This window comes from Camarhynchus parvulus, chromosome 1 (genome assembly GCF_901933205.1).
Source record: "Camarhynchus parvulus chromosome 1, STF_HiC, whole genome shotgun sequence".
Classification (NCBI taxonomy): Eukaryota; Metazoa; Chordata; class Aves; order Passeriformes; family Thraupidae; genus Camarhynchus; species Camarhynchus parvulus.
In genome coordinates this window covers 18576995-18589086 of record NC_044571.1, presented here as the reverse complement: position 1 = coordinate 18589086, position 12092 = coordinate 18576995, and the positions used below count along the sequence as shown (strand labels likewise).

The following is a 12092-nucleotide window of genomic DNA, read 5'->3' as shown; positions in this document are numbered from 1 at the left end:
ACCAGCGGCCGGTCCCAGGCCGGGCCGGGGTTCGTAGCGGGGCTCGTACCGCCCCCCGGAGCGACGCGGCTTTCCCCGGGGCAGCATCACCGCGGCTCCGGGGCCGGCTCCGGGGCAGCATCACCGCGGCTCCGGGGCCGGCTCCGGGGCAGCATCACCGCGGCTCCCTGACCGGCTCCGGGCAGCCTGCCCTGCTCCGGCCGGGACCACCCGCCCCTCTCCGGGCTCTGCCCGCCCCGGCTGCAGGCGGGCCCGCCCCGCCCCGCCCGGTTATACGGCCCCGGCCCGTGCCCGCCCGCGCTCCGCCGAGGGACGGCCCGAGGGACAGACAGACAGACAGCGCCGGGGTGGCGGCCGTGCCCGGGCGATGGTGGCGGCGGCCGGGAGCGCGCTGCTGGCCGCGCTGCTCGCCGCCGGGCTGGCCGCCGCGGGCAGGTGAGGGGGACGCGGGCGGGAGGGGCCCGGGCACGGCAGCCCCGCTGCCGGCGGGTCCGGGGCTGCTCCGCTGCTCCCCGGCGGCCCCGCGGGTGTCGGGGGCTCCCTCCGTGAGCAGGGTGTGCGCGGCTCCCTCCCGCACCCGTGACCGCGGGGCTCGCCCCGGCGGCGGCCGGTCCCGGGCCGTGGTGCTGAACGGCGCCCGCCGGTTCGTGCGCTCCCTCCAGCGGGCGTGCGAGCCGCTCCCCCGAGGTATCACACCGGGGGACACGTGCTCTGGGAAAAGCGGCAGCTTAAATTGCGGGGGAATAGCTGCACCACCTGTGGGAAGGTGTGAGCGCCCCCAGTTCTTGGTATGCCAGCATGAACGGCCCTTCAGCAGCAGCCTGTCACCACAGATGTTGGGTGCTATGGAGACAGGTATTTAACGAGCTTTTGAGAGAGGATCAATAAAATCACTTACTCCAGACCAAGCCATTCCAGTGCTCCCTCTCCCAATTCTTCAGAAGCAGAAGTGCTGCAGCAAGGGAATATAGCTCGTAAAGGGACAATTCCCAGCAACTGCATGTGAAGCCTTCAAGATGTTTTGTGGTTTATTTCTTTAATGTGAGATCTGTGAATGGAAACATTTGTCATCAACAAGTGGCAGTGTGCTGTTCCAGCGCATGTGAGGCTGTTGAGTGGTCAGCTCCTCGGGAACTGGAAGTTCATGAACTCCAGACCTGCTATTATATCTTAGAGAAAGCACATTTGTTATTCTGTACCACCTCACACCCCTGTCAAAGGCAGGGGAAAAGGACTGTCCTCCAGGAAGAAGGGGTTCCTTCCAGTCAACAAAATGTGGTGGAGGGAGCCTGTCTAGTCTATTATTGGGGTATTTTCATGTGAAATGTTTCTTTTCTTCTACCTTCTGTCATTAGTATTGTCGCTGTTACTGTTCATTTCCTTATCTGATTGCTATTTCCACTAAATTGTTCTTACCTCAGCCTGCAGTCTTTGCCTATTGTGCCTCCAGTTCTCATCTCCATCCTACTGCTAGAGGAAGGATGAGGGGAAACTGGGGGAGCAAGAGAGGGTGGCGTGTGGTTGTGGAGAGTGTTGGTGGGGGGACTGATTTGGGGAATAGCATTCCTAAACCATAACAGCAATACAGGTTACAGCAGCAGTGCACCTTATTCCCACTTAGCTTAAAATGGTGCTATGGCTCACAGCAATCTTGTGACAGCCAATGAAGCCAGCTCTTTATTTCACTCTCCTCAACTCAGGGAGTCCTAGGTTGTTGTGGTTACTATTTATCCTCACTATTCTTTGCTAAATGTGTCATAGTGCTGTCAGCAATGCCACAGCCACATAAATCAATTACTTCTCTCCTCCCTGGGCACCCTGGACTGCTCAGTAGCCACTTGTTACCTTTAGCACCAGGGCTGCCTCTCAGAGGACAGAGTTCTTCAGACAGCACTCTTCCGCTGACCTGCAGTGTGCATTCTCTTGCCTTTCTTTTTTGGTCACATATTTTGGCTGCACATTCCTCAAGGCCAGGAATTTTTTGCACACTGGGCAGACTGGGATAAGTCCAGCCATCTCACTCAGGTACTTTAGAAATCCTACAGGAATATCAGACAAGGAGGGATCAGAAGTGCCCTGTGCCTCCAGTCTACACTACTTCCTCTATATCCAGGAAGGTTCAGGTGACATTCTCCCAGCAAGGGTCTGCCTACCTGAAAGAATCTCCTCTTTCTAAATTTTTTAAAAAATGCTGAACTCCTGATAGAAATAGCTAAGCTGATGGGTGTTGATTCTTCATGGGTGAGAAGGACTAACCTGGCAAAACTGGTTTTCCTCCCAGATTTTGGGATCTAGTTGATCTTTCCCTCTGCCAAAGGTAAGTTTTATCTTGGTGACTGTTGTGGACGTCAGAAAAAGTCTTTTGACTTGTCCAGGGCAATATCTATAGAGTTCAGCTATGTTAATTTAATTTGCAGCTTTATGGAACATTTACCAGTTTTACAAAAAGTTTGTTCTGAAATCTTGAGAGATATTATATGCTTTATAATAACTTTTTTGAAAAAATAAATTATTAAATAAAATATTACTGAATCCATTTTTCCTGTGAAAATGAGCACATTTTGGAAAGGATTGAGATCCTTCTTCCTCCAGGCTTTAGGCATTTTAACCTTCCGGGAAGTCATAGCACTATCCAGATGCATTCAAAGGGATTTTCTAGGATGCAAGCAGAATGTACATTTGCTATCCAGGTGAATTCAAGGCCACTTTCTAGTCTGCAAGCAGAACATATGTTCTTTAACTTGTGTACTTGCAAGTGATGTAAGGCAGCAGCATGTGGATAACAAAATGGAAAAAGTTTATTTTATTGTCTATAGGATGCAGAGGCAGGGTGCTGATTTGTCACAGACACAGAGGAGTTAGAGCTGTTCAACACACCTTTTCACCTGTCTGAAGATGTTCATGCACAAGAACATGTACTCCTGTAAACTGCATCACTGCACTGATGGCAAAGGTTGGGTGGCTTCAGAGCAATTTATTCCAGCACTGAAGCTTTTTTACTTGTAAGGTGACATGAAGACCATCTCTTTGTATGGAGTATCTCAGATACATGAGCTTATGCATTTCCTCTGAACTTCCTTCTAGATCCAATGGTTCAGCTACTAAAGAAAACTCCGGAGTAACACCTTGTGTCTTTGAAGTGTATGCATGTACTTGTCCTACTAGTTTGCCTCTGATGTTTGCAGGAACTGTTTTGATGGGAGTGCAACCATTACAGATAAGCACAGGAGGATACATGCAAAGTACTCCTGTAATGTGATAAAATATTACCTTTTTCATGCCTCAGACTAAAAAATTCCTCAGACTAACAAAAGTTCATGCCTGATGGCTTTTTTCCATCATGAAACCATGAGATTTCTGTTGCAGTGTATTGGCCCCTCTCAGGACCCCAAATCACTCACTACAAAGCTCTCAGCAAACAGGAATTTTCTGGGTCAAAACCAACACTTTAGGCTTTCTAAAGAAAATGCATTTTAAATTATGACTTGGATAAAGCAATGGGGACAGCAGATTGTGGATAAAAGACAGAATTTAATAAAGGGGACAGGCTTAAGGTGGACAACTTACAGCAAGCAGAAGGAGAAAAGAACTAAAGCCACAGCACTCATAGAAGCACAGAGGAGGTCTAGAAGATTTACACAGTTGTGAATTTCCATCAGATTCATAATTTTGGCAATTTATATGTCAGGTTTTCCAACTCTTGCAGGTGTTGATCTGCACAATGACTTTGAACCCCCTGGGCTTATTGGCAGGTGAAATTAACATTAATTTGTATGGTCAGGAGTCTCATGCAACCAGAATGCTTGAGACTGTCTGCACTTGTGCAATCACTTTGCATGTATGCAGTGGCTATGAGCCTGTAATTCACTATCTTTTATGGGCCTGACTGATGTTCTTAACATGCTTTTCTGTAGAATCAGTCTTTCATCATCCAAGGCAATAGTGCTGTCAGTTATGGCATCATGTATTTGATCCCGTTGTTCATGTGACACAAACTGAGGCAGCCCTATTGACTTCACTGATATTAAGATGACTCATTCTAGCAAGGGAGGTGGCTGTATTTTTTGCCTTTCCATGTTTCTCGTTAGAAAGTGTTTACCTTGCGCAGTTAATTTATTGTGGGTGATTCCCATCGTCCCAGTTTCTCTGATCAAATGGAAGTTGGCATTCCTGTCTAGGAGTCCTGCTCTAGGTTTGGGGAAATGAAAATGCCTGATAAAACATAAGAGAATTGTACAAAGGGGTATGCAGAGGAATGGACTAGAGCATTTTCCTGCTGGAGCTAGTGTTTGTCCTTCCTCACACAGCTCGACAGCTCGTGGGCAGCTGGGGGCTGTGAGCCAGCCTGGGGTGTGTCGCTACGGCTCCAGGTGGGATTGCTGTCCTGGCTGGAGAAAGAACAAGGGCCACTGTGAAGGTAACATTAACTTTCTGTTTGTTTCTTCTCTGCTGCTGCCTGCTTGGTACTAATAAGGAGGTTTCTTACACGTCTGCCAGAAGTTACAGAAGGAAAACTCCCGAGCAGTGAAACCTCCAAATCTGTGAGATAGCAAATAAAACATGTTTGAGAGACCATCTCCTCAAGGAAAGCAGAGCTTTGGGTAAATAACACCAAGCCATAACTTGCACATTCAGAAATTCTTACATCCAGAAGGCACCATCTGTTCTAAGCTCCTGCACAGTCCTGGTCAGCGGCTACACTGTTACAGCTGTTGAGTACGTGCCATAAATGCAGTGTTTTCTGATGCTATGTAAGGACCCCTAAAATGACTTCATATCAGTTGGTATCCTTTATCTTCAGATTACACAGCCTCTGAGACCCAGAGCATTTTAACTTTCTAAAAATATAAATAAAACTCAAGCAATAAGTGCCCCTGACTGGAGCTTGGGCAGCCAGCCAGCATTCTGGTCTGTGGATCGTTTGCTTAATGAAGAGACAATGACTCTTAGGACATTTCTAATTTGTGAAAGGTCTTACATATCCCAAGGAAAATGCAGTGTGGAACCTCTCTCTCCAATTTTACTTGGGCAAAACACAACAAAATCATAAAATATATGTTTTAGGTCTTTTCAGATGTTGCACTTGTTGTCCCAGAGAGGTTGGCCTTTTATATCTAGTGAATTTGTATAGAGGCTTAAGATTATTCATTGCTGAAAATCCATATGCTAAAAGGGAAAGATGCTAAAATGTCTCTGCTCTGTGTATATGATATGCCATTTAAAAAAAGAAAAAGGGATTATTGTAGTATTTCTTGCATTGCTTAATTGCACTTTAGTTTTGATGCATATTAATACCTGGAGAGATAACTGGCAAATGTAACTTTTGATCAGCCAGTGAAGTAGGTTGTCTTGTTTTAAAGCAATAGGTTTTCATAAAATTTTAAGACTGTTCTTTGGCAAAACAGCTTTAAGCCATCCATAATGTAATTCTGCATTGTAAATCCAGATATGCTGGTTTTCACTGCTTCAGTGAGTTTCACTGCAAGCTGGCCTTTTGCAGTCTGGCATCCCCTCAGTTACAGAAGAGAAATGTGTCCATCCCATGGGAGAGCATCCCAAGCAGGGATGCTTTGGATCCCAGGGGAGCAAGCTGGTCTTGCAGCGTGTCACACTGCATTCAGGGCTGGAAGAAGTCTTGAAAAATGCCTCAGTCTGCAGAGTTAGTACCTTCAGTACATCTGAATGTATCTGTTAGTGGAGGGAAGATACTTGAATTCAGAAAAATGAATTTTAATATTAATTTTAATATATAGCAACTAAACTTTCCTATAGTTTGCAGATCAGCTTAACTACATAAGGAATCGAGATTCACACCCTGGTGCACGCTCTTTCACTGTTTCCTCAGAGGCAGTCCTGATATAAATGCTTGTTTGGTTTGCTCTTCCTGTATAACCCCCATGCTGACAATTAAAGTGATTTCAGGAGCCTTAAGGCTTATAAAAGTCAGCATTTAATTTCTGATTGACGATCCAGAGCACTTAGAGTTGCTTTTTAATGCATCCAGGTTAAATGTAGCCCTCTCAAATTATTGTAAACATGATGCCAATATACTCCCTGGGATGTGTGCTAAGGACAGTTGCCTGATGACAGATGTGCTCTGGATGTTCCCCACAGGATAGACACGTTCCTCAGCTGTAACTGAGGAGATCCAAGACTGAAAACTGCTCTAGGATTATGTGTCGCCTTTGGCTCTAGGAGAGTGCTGTTGCCTCTTTCCTGCTCCAGATGCCAAGCATAGCAATTCAAGCTGCTGGCCAGCTGGTTCTCACATAGGCTTCCTAAAGAAAGGAAAAAGGCAAGAGTACAAAACTAAATGAGGCTTGTAACCATTGCAGGGAAAAAAAAAAAAAAAGAGGGAGAGACCTTTTGTCTTTAGAAACCTGGAAAAAACCAAATTCTTGTAATTAATGTTAGTGCCACTATTCTGAAGCCCAAATAAAGTGTTAATAGTGTTACTGTGCTCACACTAGAGGGAGAGGTGTGGAAGATGCTGAACTTGTGCAAAACCTTTTAGGCAATTAAGCAGAGCAAAAGTTCTCAAATAGAATATTTCTAACTTTTTATTTTTCTCTCTCTTTTCTCTGCCTGACTCCACCAGCTACCTGTGGACATGGTTGCAAGTATGGCGAGTGCATGGGACCAAACAAATGCAAATGTTTCCCTGGATTTACAGGGAAAACCTGTAATCAAGGTTTGTGCATGTGCTCCAGAAAGGAGACTGTTGGTTTTCTGTTTCCTTATCCTCTACTATGGTTCTTGTAATCTTCCAAAGCAGTAAACCAGGATGCTTTCTTGTTTATGTAGAAGAACTTAAGAATGTAAGGCTTTTACATCTCCAGCATCCCAGGCAAGCTCTAAGCCTCCTTCAGCAGACAAAAGTTTGAACCTATATTGTATATCTCCTATGGGCTGATGACAAGGGCAAACTCATGTTTATAGTCAGAGGATTAAGGCATGGAGAGATTATATAGGAAGATATCAGAAGAGATGGAAGCCAATTCCAGAACCCATGTTATTTTTTTAACTAGCAGTTTCTTTTTAAGTTAATCTTCTAGTCAGAAAGACTTGCAATTATATGGTAGACATGTAACTTATCAATCTGCCTGGGCTGCTCGTATGTGCTGCTGGTATTTCTGAGAACCACCATTGGGAGTCCTTAGAATTACATTTTCAGAAATTTTAAAAGCACCATTTCCCCCCCATAAGTTTGGACTTCAACATAGAAATATTTCAGTTAACACATTGGTAAGAACTCAGGGTTTTTTTCCTGTTCCAAAATATGAGAGCCCTGTGTTGTATCAGATGAAAGGAGCAGGACACTATGCATGGAGAGGCAAATGAGCAAACTGTAGGTGCTATGATGGAAACATGACATAAGGGCCACACAAATGACTAGGTCTGTCCTTGCTACCTTCCTGAGCTCCTGCAGACTTTGCTTGAAAATATTGCATTGACATGCTAAACACACATTTTTATAGTCAAAACAGCCCATTTATTACACAGTATCTTTCAAACAATATGCCCTAAAGATGTGCTATGAAGTATTTTGGAAAAATCCATACTTTGCTGCTTCTCACAGGGAGAGAAGTTAAATCCTCTGTACGACTAGAGGGGAAAGGGAAACATCAGCTGTGGTTAGGTGTAACAGAAATATAAGTGCCACTTACAACTTCAGCCTCTAAACGCAGAAGTTTAACCTCAAAAATTATTTGGCATCTTAAATTTTGCTAAAAGGCAACAGAGAAGCCCTCAGCTTTTGGGTGCTTTCTGTGCAGTAATTCCATGTGCATTTGACATGCTCTCCACAGGCAACCTGGTGAGTTCTGTGCCCTTCAGCAGCTTCTGAGACTGAGGCTTGGAGGAAGCACTGCACAGACTCGCTCTTAGCTCCTGGGCTTTTCTACCTTCTGAAGCAGAGGCAGGATTTTCTCAGTGGGGTGGTGGCTGGCACAGGCCAGAGGTGTCCAAGAGCTGTTTGTTTCAACAGTATAGCTGTATAGGTGGTCATGTTCCATCAGCCAGGAGTGCTAATACCCACTTCTAATTTACTGGCAGATGTAGCCTTGGTCTGTCCTTATAGCAGAATGTCCTGCTGAGCAAGCTCAACATGAGCTAACTAAAATAACAGAGATAAGGGGACTGTATTAGTCTGCCACCAAGTCTGAGCTAAATTAGCCTTATCTCCATAGGTTCTTTTTTAGAGCTGTGTATGCTCTCTGTGCATTGTGAGAGATAGGTACAGATAAGCACTTTTGAAAATGTATGGTCTAAGTGGAATAACTTTTGTTCTCTAGTGTGCTCTCTAGTTTCTTTGTTAAGAGAGTTTTAGTTATTTAGTGGAGTCACAGTAGCACAAAAATCCAGTGTGATTTGCAAGCAGACAAGTTGTCATTTTTCAAACAGACCCTGTGGGAATAAAATAATGCAACCTTCTCTCTTCCCGGGACTGAGCTGTAACAAACCCTTGTGCACCTCCACAAAATTTATGCTTTGAATGGCCTGGAGGTTTTGTTCCTGTGGTCTGCAGGGTGTGACACAAGAAAAATGCTTCTCCCATTGGAAGTGGAGTTGCACAAGCTCAGTGCTTGCCTGGAGAGCTGCATCTTTACTGAAATTATGTTATCGGTCATATGTGCTGTTAAACACATATTAAATGGGCTGCATATGCTGGTGCATTCTGTAAGTGAGTTCCATCTATTTACTAATCACTACAAGAGGTAGAGGTGTCAGGTCATGGAAGTAAAAAACACAGATGTTGTCCCCTTGTCATAGGCCAAATATCATTATCAGTACTGCTCTGCCTATACCACACAAATAAATGTTTTAGAATTCTCATTTTCTCTCTGTGAAGAATAGGTGTTGGGAATTTGAATTTATTTCGTTTCCAAAAAGCCTTTAAATCCTGGATTTTAAGAAGGATTTAGGATGTCTGATTCTCAGGATTTTGATATTTTTGAGATCCTTTTAAAGTCACATAATTATTATTATAAATTGTATTTCATTTCTGCTACTGATAACCTTGGTGCCAGTGTGTAGCTCAGAAAAAATAGAGTAAAAACCTTTGTTTCACATTATCTCAAACTGTTTTGCTGTTCTTAGTCTCATGTTTTTGCTTTTCTAATACAGAGGTCAACTGAAGGGCTAGAACCAGAAAAAATCCATTAAAAAACTCACAGAAAAGATTAGCTACAATTCTCTCCACCCCTCCACTTCTTCCTAACAAGCTGCCAGACGTGGCCAGAGTTTGCATTAATTTTTCAAGTGCAGAGGTCTGTGTATGTTGGTTTTACTATCAGTCTTTCAGCCAGATGGTCTGCTCAACTCTCATCTTGCAAGGGGCTGGCTTATTTTCCATCCAGACAATTTCACTCTGGGGAACTCCACACACTAGGCAATATTATCCACCTATATGCATGAATGTATGTATAAAAGCCCAGCACTCACTCAGTTCCAATGACTCCTGCAGATGTGAATGAGTGTGGACTGAAGCCACGTCCCTGTGAGCACAGATGTATGAACACACACGGCAGCTACAAGTGCTATTGTCTCAACGGGTACATGCTCATGCCAGATGGCACATGTGCAAGTAAGTACCAGAGCTGATGGAACAGGCACACCAAGATCATCCAATCACATCTAATCCCAGCAGATTTTCTTCTTGGGATGAACTGATTTAGTTTATTCAGGATAGGGTCTTTGCCCTTGCTGTCTGGTACTGTCACAGCTGAAAGAGACTTCCTATTTGTTAGCTCCTGGGTGAAGTAAACTGGGTCATACTTATATTTTGGTCTTCAGAGGTGTTTTGGTCCTGACAGAAGTAAAAGTCTTTGATAGTGCTGCTTCAGATGAAGAACAGCTAGTACAATCTCAGTGTACAATCCTGCCAGGTCATCTGTTGAATAAGGATGACCAAATGTATTCAAGCAAAGCACCAATACAGACAACTTTTTACTGAATTTCATACCATTATGCCTTGCTTTACCTTTCTGTGCTCCACCACTGATTTATTTTATCTGTGTTAATATGCTTTTGACAGTTGGTGAAAATTGTTCTTGCAAACATTTGCAGTATGACCTAAGGCTTATCTAAACGTATAAAAATAGGTATTTCTACCTATTTTGTCTTTAAGCCAGCATGAAATGGAAAGCATTCAGCTTTTTTTAGCCAACCTGATTTTTCAGACCTGGGGAAGCTTCTAGTTTTCTGGTGACAGAGTTTTGTTTGTAGAAAATATCTCATGGACTCCTCAAATTTTATATGTTAATTCATAAACAGCTTTCTTTATAATGAATGGATTTTTGTTGTCCTGATTAATTTCTGTGTTTATCCATATCTAACTTAAAATTGTGTGATTCCTGCCTAGGATTTTGCTCTTCTTGTTATTTTAAATACTGTTTCCAGGTTCTAGGACATGTGACATGGTGAATTGCCAGTATGGATGTGAAGAAGTCAAAGGACAGGTGCAGTGTCTCTGCCCATCAGGTGGCCTTCAGCTGGGACCAAATGGAAGGACATGCATTGGTATGGTTAGAGAGCTCACTCAGCTTCTTTTCTGCAGGATCCCTGAAGCCATAAGATTCTGGGGAAAGGTTAGGAAGTAGTTAACCCTCCTCGCTGGCTTAAATAACGCTTCTTGTTACTCTCAGTGTGATGTAAAATTTTAATATTTTTTAAAAAAATAATTTTTCTTTAACTACTGGCCATGTAATTCTTTGGATAACTCTCATCCCCAGTAAATAATTCAATGTTTTGACATGATTTAGAGTCATCAACAGATTTGGTTTCTCCCTATTGGTATGAAGCCATTAATTACTGTGCTTTACCTGCAGGAAGCAGCCCTGCTGACATAATTTATTATAGGATTTGGGCATTTTGTTTGGATGGGGCTTTCTTTTATTGTGATGACCCACAATACAAACTTCTCAATTTTTCTCCAGAAGCCTCAATATTACCTATGAGTTTCCTGTGATGAAGAAAGCATTGCTTATAATACTTGGTACTGTGTTCTTCCATAAAGTTAGTTCACATTTTGCTGCTTCACTCATAAGAACACATGCAAAAGCCATCACCAAGTGGGAAATCATGAGATTTGTTTATTAAGTTTATTTGTGACAACCAAGAACAAATCACTCCCATGCAAATCCCAGTGAGTTTTTTCCTATTTTACCTTCTCATGGGTCTGACCAGCATCCCTTCTCCTGCTGTAGACATTGATGAATGCTCCACTGGCAAAGCTGTCTGCTCATACAACCGCAGATGTGTCAACACATTTGGGAGCTTCTACTGCAAGTGCCAGCAGGGATATGAGCTGAAATACACTGGTGGCCGCTACAGCTGCGCAGGTAGGAGCCAGCCCATGCATGTTCCTTCTTCGTGCTTCTCATTCCCACAGAGCACATCTTCCCTGTGGTTGCCCCAGCACCTTGTCCTGTCCTGGGGATGCTGCCTCAGAAGTGGGTAGAAGATGTCACACTAAGAATATTCTTGATGGGACTTTGAATTTTTCTCTGGTTTTTTTTTTTCTGTAGCCTTATGAAAACCAAATCACTGGCACTTGCAATTTAAATTGTCTCACTGTGCCAAGTCAAGGTGTGCAAAGAGCTTGTTCTAAGTTGGCAACTGTTGACTAAAAGAAATGCTACTTCTGGTAAAGGTTTAGTTAAAGAACTGGTTTTTTGTTGTCTTGGTTTCAAAATGTGATGAATAAGCAATCCCACTATATATTTTTTCCTTTTTTCATGTCATTATTGATGAATGTGAAGTGCCTTCATGACTGTAAAAGCAGTTATTTGGATGGTTTGGACAGAACGTGAGGGGGAAAAAAGAATGACTATAGTAGGTTTCAATTACTTTTCAGGTTTCTGTTGCATGACCAAGTTTCTCCCTAACAAAAATAAATACAGGCAAAAAGTTATCTTGACATGCTCAGGTGTTAAAACAAATGTCAAAACACGCTTAACTCCTGTTTCATTCCATTGACTGAATGCTGGAAGAATAGCAAAATATAAGTTACTGCAGCAGGTGCTGCAGGAGTATTGTTCAAGCTGTTGACTACACAAGGGCCTGGAAGTGTTGGAACTACTACACGTGGA

The 12092-nt window shown here is 43.5% G+C and overlaps 1 protein-coding gene across 2 annotated transcripts in view; it reads left to right on the top strand.

Annotated features, from left to right (window-relative positions):
- The first annotated feature begins 312 nt into the window (after positions 1-312).
- EGFL6 (EGF like domain multiple 6) overlaps positions 313-12092 on the top strand; it is a 31063-nt gene continuing 19283 nt past the window's right edge. For both annotated transcript variants that reach the window (XM_030958053.1, XM_030958044.1), the window contains exons 1-6: positions 313-435; positions 4308-4417; positions 6599-6691; positions 9467-9586; positions 10402-10521; positions 11208-11342. In XM_030958053.1, the coding sequence (XP_030813913.1) occupies positions 368-435; positions 4308-4417; positions 6599-6691; positions 9467-9586; positions 10402-10521; positions 11208-11342 (646 nt within the window). In that variant the 5' untranslated portion in view covers positions 313-367. The remainder of the gene's footprint in view (positions 436-4307; positions 4418-6598; positions 6692-9466; positions 9587-10401; positions 10522-11207; positions 11343-12092) is intronic.